This window comes from Pungitius pungitius, chromosome 13 (genome assembly GCF_949316345.1).
Source record: "Pungitius pungitius chromosome 13, fPunPun2.1, whole genome shotgun sequence".
Classification (NCBI taxonomy): Eukaryota; Metazoa; Chordata; class Actinopteri; order Perciformes; family Gasterosteidae; genus Pungitius; species Pungitius pungitius.
In genome coordinates, this window is record NC_084912.1 from 17,915,168 (window position 1) to 17,936,570 (window position 21,403).

The 21,403-nt window shown below is 49.4% G+C and overlaps 1 protein-coding gene across 3 annotated transcripts; it reads left to right on the forward strand.

Moving 5' to 3' along the window:
• Positions 1-493: 493 nt before the first annotated feature.
• On the forward strand, positions 494-20,942 carry zswim8 (zinc finger, SWIM-type containing 8). Of its 3 annotated transcripts, none has more exons than XM_037465329.2 (26): positions 494-1,870; positions 3,741-3,894; positions 5,953-6,047; positions 6,421-6,593; positions 6,902-7,009; positions 7,366-7,447; positions 8,002-8,122; positions 8,565-8,766; positions 9,438-9,613; positions 9,696-10,986; positions 11,206-11,337; positions 11,529-11,708; positions 12,544-12,727; positions 13,141-13,239; positions 13,330-13,454; positions 13,651-13,948; positions 14,392-14,547; positions 14,628-14,850; positions 15,049-15,338; positions 15,436-15,659; positions 15,972-16,469; positions 17,001-17,178; positions 17,259-17,432; positions 17,519-17,638; positions 18,260-18,438; positions 19,209-20,942. In XM_037465329.2, exons 1-26 carry the CDS (start codon positions 1,693-1,695, stop codon positions 19,410-19,412), a joined length of 5,844 nt encoding a protein of 1,947 aa, XP_037321226.2. In that variant the 5' UTR covers positions 494-1,692; the 3' UTR covers positions 19,413-20,942. The 3 variants fall into 3 exon arrangements, with proteins under 3 accessions (XP_037321226.2, XP_062422441.1, XP_062422440.1); XM_062566457.1 differs by having other exon boundaries at positions 13,144-13,239; XM_062566456.1 differs by having other exon boundaries at positions 12,544-12,726; positions 13,131-13,239.
• The last annotated feature ends 461 nt before the right edge of the window (positions 20,943-21,403 follow it).

Consider the following 21,403-nt stretch of genomic DNA (forward strand, 5'->3'; position numbering starts at 1 on the left):
TGCCTAGACTTTAGGATTTTAAGATGTCTGATGTCTGGTTATTTTATAATTTTGCCTCGTTCCTGTGTTGTCAAAGCTGAGTTTAAAGTGGAGCTGGAAACACAACGGTATCAAACCTTTTTTTAATGTCGACTGCCTACGTGTTGGGTTTCAGGTCAAGGCCCAATATGTCAAGTTACACTTAATAACTATCAAGACCATCAGGGTCACCAATAGGCATGCTCCCGAATAATAGGACCCGCAGACTAAGTAAGGATATCACGTTTAAGCCTAGTTTGGAGGAACTTGTATTGCGTTCCACATATTTCTATGGTAAAATATATGAAATCCAAAGGCCAACATGAGGTTGGAACTGCCAGTGGGCCTGAAGTAAGCTCAAGACGCTGTATTCGGTTAGAAGACACCTCCATCCAGCTGAAAGCATCTGATCTGAGCCTCGAGCTGCAGCCGGAAGCTGTGATCAGCTGATGGGGGAGGGGCTTAAGAGAGGTGAGCCATCTTCCCCCGGCACAGCGCTACTCCAATAGAGCCAGCCCGGTCGACAGGGACACGGCAATCATTTGGGAACGCCGGTGTCATTTGGAGGCAGGGGGCGATCAAAAGACGCCCGACAGCAGGTGTCAGCCGGGAGGGACGGAAGATTCCTGAAAGACCGCTCGGGATTTCTACTTCCGAGCTGACTGAGGAATAAACCAGCTTTGAACGTCAGAGGAGGCTCTTACACTAATACAAAGAAAGGAAAACATTGAGCTAGGAGGGTGGATTCATATCGAAATGTGAACCGTATGTTATTCAGCAAATAGAAAAAGGCCAGAAAATAAACGCGGTAAATAAGCATGTAGTTGGTACGGTACGGAAGGTGGTATGGTCACCGCTAAATGTAAACAAACAGCGATGTATGCTAGCTCCGGTTAGCCGGTCGGGTTTAGCGCTACTGCTACTGCACATAGCTTAGCTTATACCCAGCTGTACCGAACCAGAGGGTAAACCCACCTGAACAAACATGCTTTGGGGTTGTAAAACACATTTCAGATAAATTTAATCGTCTGAGTCGGATGTCAGCGGTTTGTTTAATCGCAGTAAGCAGTTATTAGCATAATTAGCCTTCCAGCTAACGTCGGCTAAGTGTTTATTTGCATTAGCAGGCGGCCACTATAAGACACAACCAGTGCCCTGAATGCACAACAAAGAAGACCTTTGGCATCATTAAAAGCTAAGTGTGACTCAAGTATTCCGCCATGAAACAAACTCTTTCTGGATTCGTGTTTACGTAGAAATCGTTAAGTGTATCTATGTTGATTGGCTAAAAGGAGGAGATCCTCCGGATGAAGGAAACGACTTGACTTTTTTTAAAGATTGAACCCCGTCGCCATCCACAGCCAGAGGCTCGCGCATCGTATCCGGTGTGTCCGCGCTCCTCTCCGGTGTGTGTGTGTGAGAGAGAGACGGTAACAACCGGTGAGTTGGGCAGCGGCACAGTCCGTGTTATGGAGCCGTGCTTGAGGGCCCGGCGGTAAGCCTCTCAGCTGTGTTGTGGTCGCTTCTGGCCTCCCCTCCCCCAGCTGAGAGACTCTTGACTCCGCTGAGTGCTGGACACCGTCCGCCGGCTCTCACTCGGTGGGTCGCGGATAAAAAGGCCGTGGCCTCCGCTCGCTGTCCTGTGGACTTTGGCGGAGTTAAGAAGTGGATGTAATGGAACTGATGTTCGCCGAGTGGGAGGATGGAGAGAGGTTCTCCTTTGAAGACTCGGACCGGTTCGAGGAAGACTCTCTGTGCTCCTTCATCTCAGAGGCCGAGAGCCTCTGCCAGAACTGGAGGGGCTGGAGGAAGCAGTCTGCTGGACCCAACTCCCCTACTGTCAAGATTAAAGGTGTGTATTTTCATTCATTGTGAGAATCTTCCTTGATGTCTTCTAAAGGCTTTGATGCAGGACTTGACCTCTTGGTGCAACACCCACACTGCCCTCCAGAATGAGTGTAAGATGACCAAAACATCTTTATTGTTTATCCTCATGGTCGTTCATTCAAAATATTCACAAAAATCATTGAAAGAATGGTTAAATTATTATCATGAAACAAATGTTTTCTCAAATCTTCCACAATTATTGGCAACGCTTGATTTAATATTTGTTGCGGCTCTGATTGTTCTCCAACGTGTGAGGAGGTTGGTGATCACATGACGCTGGATGTGAGACTCCATGCAGATCCTCAACATTCCAAGGTCAATGCTTGTGATGTTCCTCTTCAGCTCCTCTCACACATTTCCTACGGGGTTTAGGTCGGGGACTTTGACCGAACCTCTATTCTGTGGTCAGTGACGCATTTTTGTGGAGATTTTGAGGTGTGATTTGGCTCATTGTTCTGCTGGAAGGTCCAACCACGGCATGCTTATTTAAGCAATGCACACACGTCCTCTTTCATGCGGTTTCTTAACATCTGCTGTTTCAAACTAAAAATCTGTATTTTCAACTATCCATTTGCAGTTCAAAAACTTTAAGTTGTCACTGGTTTCTGCTCTTTGCCATAGTGATGAATGGCAGAGGGAGTTTGTCCCCTCAGACCACAGTGAAACAGGAAGTTCTGGTTGACCACTTAAGAGTTCCTCATCAAATAGGTGAACTTAAAAGTGTGAAATATGACTGAAATCATACTACAGTTAGATTGTAATAATTACATTTTCTAAGGGTGCCAATACACACGTTTTGGAGACAAATATTGATTTAATGGCAATATTTTTTCTTTCTTTCGATAACTTTACTTCAATCAAAAGCTAAGCTACGTAGATGTAAAGACTTTTGAAAGAACAATCACGAGGAAAAACAAAGAAATAATTTGTCATTGCCTCTGTAACCAATGTTCTTGTAAATATACCGGCGGATCTGCGTGAGCTCAGAATCCACATTATAGTACATTTACACGCTGCCTGTTCAGCTGCCTTAAAGATGAATTACAGGAAAATAGTGCTTGTGCGAGTCTTATTCCGCTTGCTTGTCATGGTTGTAAGTAAAATCCCAAATTTCAAATTCAGCTACTTGGGAATCACCAAAGCTAGTGGTTTCCACCGTGAGGTACTGGTTTTAGGGTCCTGCTTGTATGGGACTAGCTTCTCAGTGTTGTGACAAAGGTTCTCAGGAGGCCTGGGGATATGTTGCTATGGTGACGTTTAATTGTTTCAAAAGAATAAAATAAGATGTATTAAACAGCAGACACAAAATATTTGGTTTTATCGATTTAAATTACGTGTGAAAATGTGGGCGGGCGTGTCTGTAGCCGATGTTTAGAGAGGACAGGTGTCTTTGAGAGGGACACGTCCCTGGTGCACAGTTGTCATTGAGTTCTTTGGGTGGAGCATGTATCCAGAATGGAAAGGGTTGAGTAGATAGTTATAGATTCATGGTGGTTTATATATGAAAAGTACTCCACCATACTATCTTTGTTTCGTAAGGAACTGCACACACTATAGCAAAAGGTCTTCAAAACATACAATTTAACCGTATGCTACTTTCTATGTACTTCAGATGAAGCCATTTTACAAAATGATGGCTTGTGGAAATGCCTAGTGAGTTTTAAACAGGATTTAGTACCAGTTTGTTACTCCTTTTCCGGCCACAGCTGCTCATTGGGTCTAGTTGCTGTATAACGTGGGGCAGTTTTACTTTTTTATTCCAATTGTGTCAGGTCAGGGGTTTCCGATCATGGAAATGTGTAGGAATGATTCAGTGCTGGTGTTCCTCTCCTCAGACGGGCAGGTGATTCCTCTGGTGGAGTTGTCAGCGAAGCAGGTAGCGTTCCACATCCCGTTTGAGGTGGTGGAGAAAGTCTACCCCCCCGTCCCAGAACAGCTGCAGCTCCGAATCGCCTACTGGAGCTTCCCCGAGAATGAGGAGGACATCAGGTGAGAACACTGATAACCTGGAGGTCTTTCTTCACTTTTTCTTCACTGTGTGTGTGTGTGTGTGTGTGTGTGTGTGTGTGTGTGTGTGTGTGTGTGTGTGTGTGTGTGTGTGTGTGTGTGTGTGTGTGTGTGTGTGTGTGTGTGTGTGTGTGTGTGTGTGTGTGTGTGTGTGTACCTGTTCTATTCGACTGGTCACCTTAAATGACTTCTGTTGTGATCTGGCACTAAATGGTAAATTTGAACAAAATTAATTTGACCTTCTAGGGAAATTGGGGTTGACGGGGTGCCCCCCCCCCCCTTTTGTATGCTACATTAAAAGGCCCCTGAAACACTGCAGCTGTATATATTACCCTACTTCAGCTGTTTAAGTTCAAGTTCACCAGGGGCACTCAAACCACTACACCCCCCCCTCCTGAAAACTCATTTGGTTCACTGGAAAAAACCCACTCTCAACATGGGACCGGGGCCCCATCTGAAAGGCCCCCAGACAGTAATAGGTGCATTATTAGGTTTAAATATGAAAAGCATTGAATGCCGTTACTATTCTCTAGGGCTGCAACAACGAATCGATGAAATCGATTAAAATCGATTATTAAAAGCGTTGGCAACGAATTTCATTATCGATTCGTTGTGTCGCGCGACTATTATGTTTGAGTATTAAAAAAAAGTTGCGCGCGCCGCGCAGCAGAACAGAGAAGAAGAAAAGCTCCGGCCAGCAGAGCGTTGCTAAGAAAAATAAACAAAGAGCAGAGCTGAGACCATCGGAGAGACCCGTAATACTGTTCTGAAACATGCGGAGGCAGAGAAACCAATGCGACCTAAATCCTCCCAGGTATTTCACACTGAAATGGGGGGTGCGGGTCCTAGCGGGCAACGGGGGGGGGGTGCTGCGGTTTTCTTTGCAGCGCCACTAGTTTTACGTTCTAATCGCCGCGCTCGACTTCAAGATGTAACCTTTATTATTGTTCGGTCTGAAACAGCGCGCCCAGTGACGGATGGTGTAGCAATATTGTTGTCCGGGTGGAAATCAGGAGAAAGGTCGGTCCGGGATATTTTCGGGAGGGGCTTTGAAATTCGGGAGGGTTGACATGTCTGATTGTAAGATATGCAAAAGCGACATGGCCTGGCACGGGAGCACCAGGGGGATGATTCATGATTTTGTGCCTAATATATTTAATTTGGCGGCTGTAAAGTATACATCATGCGATGTGTGTATGTTTTTTGTGTTAGTCCATTTTATTTGCTTACTTAGGGATGTTCAAGGAGCAATCTGTTAGTGCAAAAGATATTTAGGAAGTGCTCAGTCAGTTCTATTTTTCAATAAAGGGTTGGAAATTAATGTTTTTACATTTTTTATTTTTTTATTCGATTAATCGAACAAATAATCGACAGATGAATCGATTATTAAAATAATCGTTAGTTGCAGCTCTACTATTCTCACTATTTGTTCCCTGAATAACATGTTAAAAATGTGCAGCTCAATTGTATTTAACTGCAGTACTTAATAGTTTAACTTTTATCTGTTGCTGCACATTCAGATTTGGCTCAAAGTCAAACATTTTGGAATAGTTTGTTACTAGAAAAAAAAGCCAAAAGCCTGAACCGTTAACTGTTAACAAAGTGGTTATCAAGGACTTGAAGGCATCCCTTAGTGACACAAGGAGGGCCTTGCTCAAAGCACTGCCATATCCCCCCAGTGTTCATGTTCCTGCTGAAGTTTTATGGTTCATTTTGAGCGCAGGTGCTGTGGTCGATGGAGCGCTAACAGCTGATTTGAAGCGGTTTGACCGGTGGTCTCTGTGAAGGCCGATCAGAGGGGGTCAGGTCTGTCACAGCTGGACAAAGACATGATCCCAGGCTGTTTTGAAAACCCTATTTGTGAAGACCGGTTGAGCGATGTATAGATAGATGTCCTCCTGTTGTGTGGACAGGACTTTACAGGTTGTACTGAGTCTTTGTGCTTTATTCAATCCAGTTGGTCTCTTGATCCTAGCTTCACATCTTCCTGGGTTTTTTTTCTGTCCGTCTCCCCCTCCCTGTCCCCCTCATGTGCTGCAGGTTATATTCCTGCCTGGCTAATGGGAGTCCGGATGAATTCCAACGTGGAGAGCAGCTCTACAGGATCCGGGCTGTCAAAGACCCTCTGCAGATCGGTGGGTTGAGGTGTCCCTCTCACCTTCTGTAGGCCCTGTTCACAGAGAATATTAACTTGGCTGTTCTGATGTTATAATCACACATTGCCAGCTATTCACTTCTGGAGCCAAGCCCATTGATCCTCTCCATTTCTACGCTGCTGTAGTGTGTAGAGCTGTCCGCATGCTAGATCTGAACGTATCGTAACGTGTATAGCGGCATAGCTTTCTACTCTACTTGAGCTTATAGTTGAGTAACTTACTTGATTTTGAGGCTCTACTTTCACTTCCACTGCATCAATAATTAGCACAGTATAAATATATTTAACGCAGTGATTAGAATTCTATCCAGTGAAGAGCTTAGGATGTCTTTTTCTCCGCCTTGCTCCTCCAGGTTTCCATCTCAGTGCCACAGTGGTGACCAGTCAGTCCGGCCAGTCCAAGGGGGCTTACAATGTGGCGGTCATGTTCGATCGCTGCCGCATCACCTCCTGCAGCTGCACCTGTGGCGCCGGGGCCAAATGGTGCGCCCACGTGGTGGCTCTCTGCCTCTTCAGGATCCACAACGTGAGTTTATGTCCACGGCGACAAAGCTTAATAAAGGCGTGTCACATTTTCATACAATGGGAAAACATTAGTAAAAGGCAGCATCATCATCGTCGTCGTCGGTGTCAAGACGACCAACAAGATGTGACTAGTGTGGGCTATCAGGCCGTTGGTCACACTAACTCCAATGTATGATGGACTTTTGTTCTTACATTATTCAGGAATAAAATAAATCAATATGATAATGGATAATGAAACTAGCGGAGCATGAATAAAATGGGGCTGTGAAGATTGTCTGTGTGTGTGTGTGTGTGTGTGTGTGTGTGCAGGCATCAGCAGTGTGTCTGAGGGCTCCGGTCTCTGAGTCTTTGTCCAGGCTCCAGAGAGACCAGCTCCAGAAGTTCGCCCAGTACCTCATCAGTGAGCTGCCTCAGCAGGTGCCATCCATGTCCTGATGCTGTTACCTTTATATCAAGTAGATGGTTTCCGCGTCACATCAGGCCTCAACAGAAGGGGGGGGGGGGCGGTTTTCCACTTGAAACCTTTTTTTTACAACCAATTGTATAAAATTGCAACCAACCTTTTAACGTGTATACATATAAATGCTGTAAATGTATACTGAGCTTTGTTGCATCAGTGATATTTAGACATTTCTGTTGCATTTAGAAGCAGAACCACACATGGCTAAATGTGTGCAGAGTAACTTAATTATTTCAACCTGAACCCCCCCGTGCTGAGGCCTGCATGTGTCTGCTGAAGCATGTGTGGTATTGATTCCTGTTTGATTTGTCAGATCCTCCCCACGGCTCAGCGGCTGCTGGATGAGCTGCTGTCCTCTCAGTCCACCGCCATCAACACTGTGTGTGGGGCTCCAGGTACAGGACATTCCATCACATGTCATGTAGCTGAGGCTTTTATCCAAAGCCACCGTAGGGATCCAAAACCAGAAGAACAAGAAACAACAAAGTGCAATTTCATCAAATAAGCCAATTTACAACTTGCTATAGACAAGAACCATTATAAGTACACTTCTAAAATGTTTTTAGTACAGGTATAGTCTGAAGATGTAAATGATGTCCTCACCACAGGAGATCATTTCATCCATCCCCTCTGTGAACTAGTATCAGCCTGAATGATTGCATGTTTCTGCAGCTAGGTGGCATTGATGCTGATAGGATCTTTCCATGCTTGCATAACATTGTTGTGAATGGTAGCCACTGAGACAGGTGTGTTGTTTGTCCATCTGCCTAACGTCGCTTTAACTTGAGGACAGAGTTTGTTTTGAACCTAAGCAGTTCTACAGTCTCTGAGAAACAGCATAAGAGAGTCATTACCTCTAATGTATAGTGATGTGGTTACTAAGCAGGACAGTTTTTATCTAAATGTCTTGCTCAAGTAGTCTGTATTTTGTGTGTGTGTGTGTGTGTAGACCCAACAGCAGGCCCTTCAGCATCTGACCAGAGCACTTGGTATTTGGATGAGTCGACCCTCAGCGACAACATTAAAAAGACTCTGCACAAGTTCTGTGGGCCCTCACCTGTCGTCTTCAGGTCCGTACACTATTCCTATGATGATGAAATGTAGCATTCTCTTCATGAGTATGTTTTCCTTAGTGCGTAATGAATTCCAACTGGGACTGGTTGGCTTTTCGTTAGCTTAGAAGAAGGCCTTCAGTCCACCCACACAATGGACAAACCCGTTTTACCCGCTGTGAGCCGTGGAGTGTGTTTAATCTCACCAGCCCCCTTCAGAAGTGTTTTTACACTAGTGTTGGAGGCGCTGCCAGCGGCTCACCCCGTCCTGGGTGTGGACTCCAGCGATGGGTGGAACCAGATTCAAATCAAACTAATCCTTTTTAAAGGTTTTTAAAGGGGGTCTATGGGTGTATTGGCGTTTTTATTTTGTGTGTGGAGATGATTCTTACGTTAGAACTATAATAATGTTTCCGATTAATGTTCTACAATGACCTGGGTCTGTGTGTGTGTTCCACAGTGACGTGAACTCCATGTACCTGTCTTCGACGGAGCCTCCAGCTGCCGCCGAGTGGGCGTGTCTGCTGCGGCCTCTGAGGGGCCGGGAGCCAGAGGGCATTTGGAACCTTCTGTCCATCGTCAGGGAGATGTTCAAGAGACGAGACAGCAACGCCGCCCCGCTGCTTGAGATTCTCACTGAGCAGTGTCTCACCTATGAACAGGTACGTCCGTCATGTGAGCATGTGCGTGTTAACAAGGAGTTGTTGTTGACATGAGGACTCAACCCACCCATCTGAATCATTCTCACATGGTTTTGGGGATTTTTGAATTGAGATTATGCTTCAGAATCTATACCAATACTATTGCCTGTCAATATTGTTCATATGCATTTACCCCACTTATCTATCCACTCAATGTACTGCCACACACATTTTCCTTCTATAATTAAATTATATAAAAAATAAAGTTTTGAAATGTTTATGGCGTTTATGTGCTAGGTGTAGCTCTGGACTCAGTCACAAATCATTATTGGCCAAGCCATAGGTCATTCTCTGTTTTACCAGGACATTCACACTTCAGTCAAAGTTTAGTATGTTTTGATTCTGCTGATCTGATGCTGCTGCTGCTGCTACAATCACCACACTGTACATTCATTCTCATGGTGAGTGGTTTAATCCTCCACACACCGCAGAACACAAAGTACACACACACACACACACACAAACACAACCCCCCCCCCTCAATCAACATGAGCTAGTCACAGACTCGCTAGGCACAGCTGGCGTTGACTAGTGCTACCTGTCACTCTGGTCATTATGTTATTGTGGAGACCTACATCACAGCTGTTCCTAAAATGCAGATGGTTTTGACCTGTGTCTGTGTGTGTGTGCAGATCATTAGCTGGTGGTACAGCGTTCGGACCTCGGCGTCTCACAGCAGCGCCAGCGGCCACACCGGACGCAGCAACGGCCAGTCGGAGGTGGCGGCTCACGCGTGTGCCAGCATGTGCGATGAGATGGTGGTGCTGTGGAGGCTGGCGGTGCTCGACCCCACCATGAGCCCCTGCAGGTCAGAGCTAGCACACATTCTTAGTTTGGGGCTCTAGAGATGTGCTGTAAAATATTAAGAGACTGTGTTTGCTCTTTACCAGGCGCCTGGAGCTAGCAGGCCAGCTGAAGCAGTGGCATCTGAAAGTTATAGAGATAGTGAAGCGGGGGCAACATCGCAAGTCCCTGGACAAACTGTTCCAGGGCTTCAAGCCCGCTGTGGAGTCATGCTATTTCAACTGGGAGGTGGCCTACCCGCTGGAGGGCATCACCTACTGCAGTGCTGATAGGAAGAGCGCCACCTTCTGCTGGTCCAGAGCAGTGCAGCACCAGAGAGGAGTCAAAGCTGCTGCAGGGTTGGGTGGAGAGCCTCCAGAACCGGGGGGAGGGGGGAGAGCTGACGGCGGAGTTGGGGGAGATTATAAAGGAAGGGGTCACTCATCCCAGCAGGAGGTGGCAGTGCGTCCCAAGGAGACCCTACTGACCAAGAGGAAAGGCCTGTCAGTGAGCGGAGGGGGAGGGATGCTGGTCCGTCTGGGAGGGGGGGTCTCTCTGGCTCTGGAGGAAGGAGGAGGGAAGTGCGTGTACAAAGGGCCTGGCTCGTCCGCTGGAGGGAAGCTGAAACTGACACAGGGAGGCGGGAAGGGGGCCTCCGTCGGAGGTGCAGGGGGAAGTGGAGGGCTGGGAGGGGGGAAGCATGCTGGCACCAAGCGCAGAACCAGCAGTGAAGACAGCTCCCTGGAGCCGGACCTGGCCGAGCTCAGCCTGGACGACGGTTGCAGTCTGGCTCTCGGCGCTGAGGCCAGCAACACTTTTGAGTTTCTCCCCCCACCACCAGAGATGCTGCCCTCCCCGAGCCCGCTGCTCAGAGACTCACGCAAGTATAACAGCAACAGCAGTGGGGGGGGCAAACTGTTTGAGGCCAAGCGCGTCGGCCACGCCTCGGCTGCCATCCCTTCCGCGGAGCCCGCTCCGCCTCACACGGTGCTGGTGGTTACAGACACGCCCAGCACTGGGGAGAAGGACGTCGAGCTGGTGACGACACCTGTCAACAGCGAAGATGTAGACTCTGCTGGCAGCAACCAGCCATCCGCCCCAACCCCCACGGCGAGATCCGCCACCACCCCACCGTCTGCCAAGCTGCCACGGGCCCGCCGGGAGGCAGCACCTGCTGGAGCGCCGGCAGGGGCCGGAGCGGCCGCTGCACGAGGGCCGGCCAATCAGGGAGCGGAGGCGGGAGGAGGAGACGCAGTGGGGGAGGACGACTATCAAGCATACTACCTGAGTGCCGCCTCGGAGGAGGGAGCAGACAGACAGCTGGCTGACAACCACCAGGAGGAGGAGCCAGACATCTTCGCAGGGATGAAACCATTGGAGCAGGAGGGACGCATGGAGGTAAGGAAGGAGGACCAGGTGGTGTTCACTCAGATGCAGCAGGGCCTCATTCATAAACCTCAAAGCATCTATACTCAAGTCATTGAATATATCATTATGTTTTACACCTAGCATAATACCGCTGAAGGTAAAAAATGCAATCAGTGTAACACTGTTCCTATGCACCTGTAGTGAGCACTGCATGACTGACCTGAGTGCTGTGGTGGTGTGTGTGTGCAGGTGCTGTTTGCGTGTGCCGAGGCCCTCTATGCCCATGGTTACAGTAATGAGGCGTGCCGGCTGGCCGTGGAGCTGGCCAGAGACCTGTTGGCCAATCCTCCAGACCTCAAGGTGGAGCAGCCACAGACCAAGGTGGAGCAGCCCTGTCTTTTCTGTGGTTCTGTTTTACACTTTGAAGCTTCCAAACTCCCCAGTCAGCATGTTAAGATGTTTAACACAATTCAGTTTTATATTACATTGGTTGCTGAGTCCAAATGTACATTTCAGTGTAAGTAGCATTGTGTTCCATGTCCTGACATCATCGTTCTCTGGTTGCTCGGCAGGGTAAGAAGAGCAAGGTATCCACCAGCCGTCAGACGCAGGTAGCCACCAACACGCTGTCCAAGGCTGCCTTCCTCCTCACTGTTCTCAGTGAGCGCCTGGAGCTCCACAACCTGGCCTTCAGCACCGGCATGTTCTCCCTGGAGCTCCAGAGACCCCCGGCATCCACCAAAGCTCTGGAGGTCCGTCACGCTTACATAAGTACTCTGCATGCACGGAGTCAAATGCATTGAATGGTTGCAGAGTAATTTATGATCTGTGGGAAAAACTCGGCTGGGCACGTTAATGCGTAATGGATCTGTTAACATAGCTTTAAGATTTAATCATGCGTTAACAGCATTTTTTTTAAATTGCCATGACACTGCTGAACACATTAACCAATCAAATAAAGGAAGGGATTGCTCCTTCTTAAAAGGACGTTTTCATTTTAAAAAGCTCTTCCAGACGCAGTAGTCGATAAAAGCAAAGCTATTTGTGACCATTTCAAACCGTGAGAATCTTTTCACCAGAGAAATAGGAGCCCGAAGTACTACTTAAAGTGTTACACGCAGCCAACTAGTGTCAGCTACCCAAACAACCAACTTTGAACAAGACAAGTCCTGATGTATGGATTATCAACGCTATGATGGACCCGTATGCATGTAGTCTTACGTTCTCTGATCATTGGAAACAATTGAAAGAAGATGTGGACACGGGTCCTAATTGATGAGCTGACTTCTATGAGAGAGGGGGTCCAACTCGTTTACAATGGCTCCTCAACCTTGTTGACCATGTTCTTGTTGTTCATTCATGTCTGCCCTACATGAAACAGGTTTTCCCCACTTTTTAAAACTGTGTATTGAGTCACCGCTTTGATTATCATTGAGTTTTGCACAACTCTAAATAGGAGAGACTCCCAGAAGGTAGATGAACACAGGGTTGTGATTTGAGAATAGCTTCCTTCTGCCTGTAGGAACTCCATGTGTGTCTGAGGTTCACGTGTAGCACGCACACTGACGGCGTGTGATCCTTGTTCAGGTGAAGCTGGCCTACCAGGAGTCCGAGGTGGTGTCTCTGCTGAAGAAGATTCCTCTGGGCCTGGTGGAGATGTCGGCCATCAGAGAGCGAGGCGAGCAGCTCAGAGATGGAAACTTCTGTGACTACAGACCTGTGCTGCCTCTCATGTTGGCCAGCTTCATCTTTGATGTACTCTGCACCCCAGGTGAGCACCAATTGTTTGGATAAGTAGTTCTCAACTAGTTAGACAACAAAAAATACTTGTAGCCTACACACTGTGGTGTCCTGAGAGGGTACCATCCTTAACTGTTACCCCGAAGAACGGCATGCTGGGTACAGCTCGCCTTCTGTCGATGTTTGCGTAATCTTATCGACCCAAATCCACTTTGCATTGCTGGGGGACACCTGTCCATCACGGCAGGTGTAATTCTCAGGTTACAAAGACATGTAGCAAAGATCGCTTGTCAGAATCAAATCGATAATGTGTCAAATGTGTTAAAAATAAATTCATGTGTACACAGCCGTGATTGTTGACCACCTGAGTAACTTTTCTATGTAGTATATTTGGAACTTCCAGAATTAACATCCCTTTCGCTTCTGTCCATATTGTTTGTGCAGTAGTGTCCCCAACGGGTTCCCGTCCACCGAGCCGCAACCGTAACAACGAGATGCCCGGCGATGAGGAGCTGGGCTTCGAGGCCGCCGTCGCTGCTCTCGGTAACTTCATTGTAGTCACTCCTTTGGCTCCTCAATCCTTCCTGTCCCCTGTCCAAGTCTGTGACCTCTCCTCTTGCTGCGTGTCTGAAGGTATGAAGACCACAGTAAGTGAGGCGGAGCATCCTCTGCTGTGTGAAGGAACTAGACGGGTGAAAGGGGACCTGGCTCTGGCTCTTATGATCACCTATAAGGACGACCAGAGCAAGCTGAAGAAGGTAAGATAAGAAGATGGGGGTGGTGGGGGCTGCTCGCTGTGAGATGGATTCTTCCTGTAAGCTGTTTGAGTGGTTGCTTATCTCTATGTTCTCTTTGTCGAAGCTGTGGATGGGAGCAGAGTCTGGAGAACTGAGCATGCATCATATTTTTTACTGTGGCATATGGGCAAATACTACCCCCACCTCTCTTCCTCAGATACTCGATAAGTTGTTGGACAGAGAGAGTCAGACCCACAAGCCCCAGACTCTAAGCTCCTTCTACTCCAGCAAGCCGGCAGCTGGCAGCCAGCGCAGCCCGTCCAAACACGCTGCCAGTCACAGCAGTGCGAGCGGGGGCGTCTCCAAACACGCTCCACCATCTTCATCCGCGGCGACAGCCTCTTCTTCCACCTCTTCCTCCGCCGTGGCGGCGGTCAGTGAAGAGTCGGCCAACCAGGCCCATGTCAACACAGTGCAGAACAATAGCACAGCAGGAGAGAACGCAGCTGAGCGAGGTTAGAGCGTCCTCCACCCCCCCTCCAGTTGTCACTGTACTGCAGAGCGTCATCAGGGGATTCATAATCGGACTCTGGGTCACTGGGGAGAGGCGCTTTAGTACTATTACTATTGATCACACTCATCTTGGTGTGCGTGTCACCAACAGAGCTCCATGTATTTAGAAGTAAACACAAAGTCCTGTTATTTCAAAGCTAAGAAGGACTCCAGATGATGGGGACCTCTGTTTGAGGAGTTGTTTGGATTGTGTCCACGTGCTGTTTACGACTCACTGTGATCTGAACTCACTAACCGTGACAGAAGTCAGATTTGAAAACACCAATGTGACCGCAGCCAAGGAGCAAGCCCATGTAGTGCTTCAACATACTCTTTAAACCAAATCAGCTGTACAATTGAGCTACAATGTAAAACTCTGACCCCTGGAAATGTTGTTTCCACCCAGCATCAGATGGGCCTCCTCCATCCAGTGAGCAGCAGAGCGAAGCGGCTCCCTTTAAGCTGGAGGCCACTGTGCCCAGTCGGCTGGCACTGGGGGCTCGCTGCGGCTACAACCAGCGCTGCTGGGGCTCTCCTGTCCGCCAGAAGAAGAAACACACCGGTACACTAAATAATGTCACAGAATCCATCTCCCATGACCAGACTGAACCATACAGTGATGTGAATGGGCTTTTCGTACAGGCATGGCGAGCATCGACAGCAGCGCTCCGGAGACCACCTCGGACAGCTCGCCGACTCTCAGCCGCCGGCCGCTCCGGGGGGGCTGGGCGGCCACATCGTGGGGGCGGGGCCAGGACAGTGACAGCATCAGCAGCTCCTCGTCCGATTCGCTTGGCTCCTCGTCCTCCAGCGGCTCACGCCGGGCAGGGGGCGGGGCCAGAGCCAAAAGCACCGACACCAGCAGGTAACCAAAGGCCACAGACGAGTAAAAGCCCGAACAAGCCTCCCTCTCTATCCATTATCTAAAAGCTCATTTCATTCAATACTAAAGCAGAAGGTATACAAGACCAGGTCTGCGTCCTAACCCGCTTCTGCTTTTTATTGTCTTTGTTTGAAGAAGGATGAGATCTCAGTCCCACTTGGTGTATTTCCCTGTGTCCAGGTACAAAGGGCGGCGTCCAGAGTGCCATGCCCCCCACGTGCCCAACCAGCCATCCGAGGCAGCAGCCCATTTTTACTTTGAGCTGGCCAAGACGGTGCTCATCAAAGCCGGGGGAAACTCCTCCACGTCCATTTTCACTCAGCCCTCGGCCAGCGGGGGCCACCAGGGACCCCACAGAAACCTGCACTTGTGTGCCTTTGAGATTGGCCTGTACGCCCTTGGCCTCCACAACTTTGTCTCGCCCAACTGGCTGTCCAGGACCTACTCCTCCCATGTGTCCTGGATCACTGGTGAGGGGGCAGTGTGTTTTGTGAGAGAGACGAGTGAAAAAAACGTCTTCTTTCCGTCCTTCCTGCTCACACATTGAATCCCGTCTCTTTCTCTCAGGCCAGGCAATGGAGATCGGCAGCGCTGCCCTCAACATTTTGGTGGAGTGTTGGGACGGTCACCTCACCCCTCCAGAGGTAGCGTCCCTCGCTGACCGAGCATCGCGGGCCAGGGACCCCAACATGGTTCGGGCGGCAGCGGAGTTGGCCCTGAGCTGCCTGCCTCACGCTCACGCCCTAAACCCCAACGAAATCCAGAGAGCCCTGGTGCAGTGCAAAGAGCAGGTACTGTGGGAGGGAGAAGTCTACTGAAGACCACCTGAATATGATGACGCCTCCTACTATCGTCATTAGCCTTTAGCACAACACACGTAACAGTCAGAATAAAACAAGGGGATCAAAAAAGTAGTATTCAGAGTGTGTGAAAAGAGGCCTAACTGGGTGCTACGTCAGATTGACAGCTCAGCTGTGGACACCCACCAGGCACAGACCCACTGCATCACACAGGTCACACTGTCCTAAGATGCTGAGACAAAAGTTGTTCTGCCACCACGTAAGCTTGAGTTAAAGGCTGCTGTTGTTCCCGTCTCCCTGCAGGACAACATGATGCTGGAGAAGGCCTGCATGGCAGTAGAGGAAGCAGCCAAGGGTGGAGGTGTGTACCCCGAGGTTCTGTTCGAGGTGGCTCACCAGTGGTACTGGCTGTACGAGCAGTCAGTGGGCGGGGGCTCGGGCCAGCAGCGCGAGACCTCCGGGCGCTGCGGAGCCAACGGCGGCTCGGGGAGGAGGCCCCTGGAGACCAGCTGCGTTGTCCTCGACGCCGGCGGCAACATTGAGTCGGCGGGGGTGGCGACGGTCACGGCCTCGGTCACCACGGCGGCCGTCGTGCCCGTCATCTCGGTGGGCTCCACCATCTATCAGTCCCACGCCATGCCGGGCCAGGCCATAGCCCATGCCCACAGCCAGGGCCTCCACCCCTACACCACCATTCAGGCCCATCTCCCCACCGTGTGCACCCCCCAGTACCTGGGACACCCTCTGCAACATATTCCCCGACCCGCCGTCTTCCCTGTGGCTGGCGCTGCGTACCCACAGGTCAGAACTCTCTCCACACAAATGTGTCCGGAATTTACGGTAGACTGTACCCAGACTGTTAGCGGCTACTTTTTTGCCACGCTTTGAACCCTGCAGCGTATACAACCATGTATCATTTTTTACGGGCTGACGCGCGAGACACACAAGTTCCAGGCGACCAATGTGTCTGTCGGCGAAGGAAACCGAGCGGCTGCACGTAAACGTGCCCTTAATGAATCAATGGTGAGAACTCTGGGGGCAGCAGTCTGCTGCTTCTCATTGGTTGGTTGCTCTTCATAATGGTGATAGACTTAAATGACAGATTGATTCTACTTGCTTTTCGGTTGTTGGCAGTAAGGAAACCTCTCTGAAAACCGCAGACATTTGATTGAATGCTGTGGTGAAAATGTAATGTAAAATGAGTTGAGCTGACTGTGTGTGTGTGTGTGTGTGTGTGTGTGTGTGTGTGTGTGTGTGTGTGTGTGTGTGTGTGTCTGTGTGTGTGTGTGTGTCTGTGTGTGTGTCTGTGTCTGTGTGTGTTCACCCCCTCAGGGAATGCACCCCGCCTTCATCGGGGCACAGTACCCGTTCTCGGTGGCCACTGGGCCGCAGCCTCCAATGGCGGCCACGGCTGTGACCTTCCCCGGTGTCCCCGTACCGTCCATGACTCAGATTGCCGTCCACCCGTACCACCCTGAGACGGGCCTGCCCCTGGGCACCACCGTAGCAGGTCAGCAGAACGCCGCGTGTTTGAATCCAGCAGCTGTCATTGTACCTGGGACTGCAGCTTTGGCATGTTGTGTTTTACAGTAGGCAGCGTCCACACAGGCCCCACCATCCAGGCCATCCAGGGGACGGCCCTGACCTCCCTCTCCTCCCAGCCCGCCTCATTGGTCAGTACTCCTTTCCCAATAGAGGACGAGCAGCACAGCCAGCCAATCAGCCAACAGGGCCTGCACTACCTGCATTCTGCCTACAGAGTTGGTGAGGAGTTTGTGTTTTACTTGAACCAATGCGCATTCAGTCCAGAGGCTCACTGAGCAACTCTCCATCGTCTTCTTTGTGTGAAGGCATGCTGGCGTTGGAGATGCTCGGCAGGAGGGCCCACAACGACCACCCGAACAACTTCTCCAGGAGCCCGCCTTACACCGAGGACGTCAAATGGCTGCTGGGACTGGCTGCGAGGCTAGGTGAGCAGCACGCCCACGTTAACTGCTTTATGGGCTGGCCATTCAGAACATTGAGTATGGCTTGGTAAGAAAAAGGAACCTCTCTGGCCTCACTGGCCACACTATCGGATATTTAGAGGTTTAATGGTGTTCACATGTATCACATTCATACAAACCAATAGTTTGAGTGATCTCAAACAGGGGGGTGGGGGGGGGGGGCTGCTATGCAACGGGGGGCAACTCCTGTGGTCTTATAGATGTCTATGAGTTAATGATCCTACTTCCCTCTGGATTTAAAAACATAAAAATTAGTTTACGGTGTTGATCTCTAGTTTCAAGTTTGATTCAATAAAGCATGATGATCACATAGTACATAGTGATCTATTTTGTATCACAAGAACCATAGAGCAGGGGATGCTTTAGAGGGGCGGCGACTTTGATTGGCAGGTCTCTTCCAGAGCCATATATGGTGTCTCTTCCACATTCAAAAGTAACTCACGGTCATTGGTTAAGGAAAAAGACAACCTAAAGACTGTCGTAATCCAAGATGGCGGCGATGAAGAAGGTTGCATGATCCGTCTTTGGTATCCCAACTACATAATCGTCTTCTTTCCCCTTGCTTCTGTCTGTCCCGTCCGTCAGGGGTCAACTACGTGTACCAGTTCTGTGTTGGAGCAGCAAAAGGTGTCCTCAGTCCGTTCGTCCTACAGGAGATCATCATGGAAGCTCTTCAGAGGCTCAACCCCGCCCACATCCACGCCCACCTCCGAACACCTGCTTTCCACCAGCTCGTCCAGCGCTGCCAACAGGCCTACATGCAGGTAGGCTGCTGCCCGTACCTGCTCTCTCCAGGACGGGTGGACAAGTGGACATGCTTTCTAAATGTAGAGCAAGCTACGCTACTCCGCACAGTCTCAGATGAAAGCTGGCAGAAAAAGGTTCTCAATGATCAAGTGATCCGGGTTAAACCGGAGGCGTGTGTGGGCGGGAGTAACCACAATCCATCACCAGCCCCCTGACCATTAGCGATCAGTTCGGCATATGGGTTAACGTGGGGTCCAGGGACACATCTGGGGTGGACCTCACTGCTCCAGATGTCAATGAAGGAAGGGATTCACTTTGAGAGGCTGGGTCCAGCAGTTATTGGCTGTAACCAAGTACATATAAATACTGTACTCAAGTCCACCTTTTAGAAACTATTTTTTTAATGGATCTCAGAGGGACATATTGTACTCTTAACTTGATGATATTGTAAGTTTACTTTTCAGATATAGATGCTTAATGCAAAACATGAATCTAAATTATGATGGATATTGAAGAAGATTATAAACTATTTATTACTTGTAAATTAATGTGTGAACACAACAAGGCGTCAGTAATTATTACAAATGATATTGGGTGTGCTTAACGCTGACATGGCCCCGGAGGAGATGCTCCTGAGGAGGGCCAACCATCACTTTCCATGAATGCACATGTCCGACACGGGTTTTCAGCTTTACATTTCCTTTGAGACATTAAGGATTAATGAAGACGCCTCAAACGTGTCTTTACGTGCATGTAGAGTCCCACCTGTCGCTCTCCCTCTCTGCAGTACATCCACCACCGGCTCATCCACCTGACGCCGGCTGACTACGACGACTTTGTGAACATCATCCGCAGCGCCCGCGGCGCTTTCTGCCTGACGCCTGTGGGTATGATGCAGTTTAACGACGTGCTGCAGAACCTGAAGAGAGGCAAGCAGACCAAGGAGCTGTGGCAGCGCATCTCCCTGGAGATGGCGACCTTCTCCCCCTGAGCAGCCCGCTCAGCCCCGGGGAGAGTGTGCTGGGCCCGGGCCACAAGAGCCCCCGGCAAGCATCGCTACTGCCACTGCGCCCAGCGGGCCGTCTGGTGCTGTCAGGGATCCCCGCGCTCCACCCAAACAAGCGCCGCACACAGGCAGTACAATCAGCCCCCCCCCCCCCCCCCCCCCCCCTCCCGACCCACAGAGACTGGTTACGTGTGTCAGGGGAGGAGCCCCCCGATTCATCATGGTTCATGTTTGTGTAACTGTGGAAATTAAAGTGTACTCCTTCCTTTTCTTCATCTTACTCGCCTCTTCCATTCCCCTAAACTCAAGACATTGACGGGGACCCTCAGCCGCCCTCCTCCCAAATAGTTTGGTTTGGCTTTGTTTTGGTTGAAGCCGCCGTGTTCAGGTCGTTTTCATTTACCATTCTGGTCCAGAGTGCTAGGCTTCCTTCACCAAGAGCTCGTCACTGTGGACCTGAATGTTTGCAGTGTGGGAGGAAGAGGAAGCTTCAGCTTTTTGTTTAATCTTTTGATACTTTGTATAGAATATGACATGTAGAGAGGAACAGGATGAGAGGGAGAGAATGTTTTGTTGTGTGGGATCCATATTAACATTTCAGCCTGCCTGAGGACTGACATGAGAGTGTCGACCAGAACCAGAACCAGAGGCTGCCCGACACCAGCGGCTCCTCCAGCTCTCCTTTGACTTGTATTCATTGGTTTTTGTCAGAGCCCCTAAAGGCCACGGCGCTTAATAAATCAACAACTACATAATCAGCCAAAATAGAATCGGGTCCGAAAGGTTTCACATCAAGGGCGAGAAACCAACAACTTTTAATTCTAAGTAATACACACACACACACTCACCAAACTATTGTGATTCCACACACCGGGACCAATGAGATGCATAGACAGACCCAGGTGCTCCCTGTTGGGGGTGTCTGATCTTGGAGCTTGCCTACGTACAACTTTGGGTCTTTCTGGTCAAACTATAAGAAGCCCCTGCTGTATCTACGATTAGAAGTCCCCTGTTGGTGAGACGCGGGCAGAAAGACGAGCTTTGTGCTCATCCACACGTCGGGTTGCCCTGGAGAGGAGCGATGTTGGAGGAGCGGCTGGACTGTGGCCCATCATTCAGGACTCAACAGAGATGGGCACCTGCTTGAATCTGTCCCAAAGTTCCCTGCCGACGGGCCGCCATGGTTCGGCTCTACAAAGCCCTGCTCCTCCGAGCTGCGTGAGCCCGTGTGTGGTTAGCTCGTAGACTTGGTGCTGATACTTTAGGAAGGTCCATCTCTGGCCCGGCAGCTGCTTGGGTCTGATCCCTGCATTTTGATTGGCTCTGGGCCTCACGGGGGGAGGTGACGAAGTAGAAAATGTACTGTAATATTTTTGTATTCCTCAAAGTGTAGCTTGATTGAAAAGTTCTATGTGCAGATTGCAAAAGGTTCTAATTTAGAGTGAAAAGAATAATAAAAAATAAAAGCAATACTTAAGTGTAGAGTTTAATTAATAAAGATAACTCAAACAGTGACTTGCTATGACTGATGTGTGGGATTCAGTGGTCGCCATTAGAGATCAGCATCACATACACATTACGTCACCCTGAGTCCTCCAGTTACCTTGGTTTCCATCCACGGTGACCAAGGAGGCTTAAACAAAAATGTGGGTTACAACTGCAAAAGAATATGGAAACGTCTTTTCTACAAATGCACACAGCTCATGCCATGTGTCCCATGTGATCCATTCCCTATGATCACTACTTGACCAACTGATGCATCCTCACTAACACCTGACTGCTTCAAACCGTACAAGAGGTTGAGCTCTTCTTTTATTGATCAGTGGTTACAGAAGGACTATTTTCCTTTAGGTTCATTTTGTCACTGAGCTATTGAAGAACAAAGGCCATTAGTTTGAGCCTCATACCACTGATAATCCTCAACATGTTGAGTTCCCGTCTCTTCTTTGAGATTTTTATCACTGATTTGATGATGG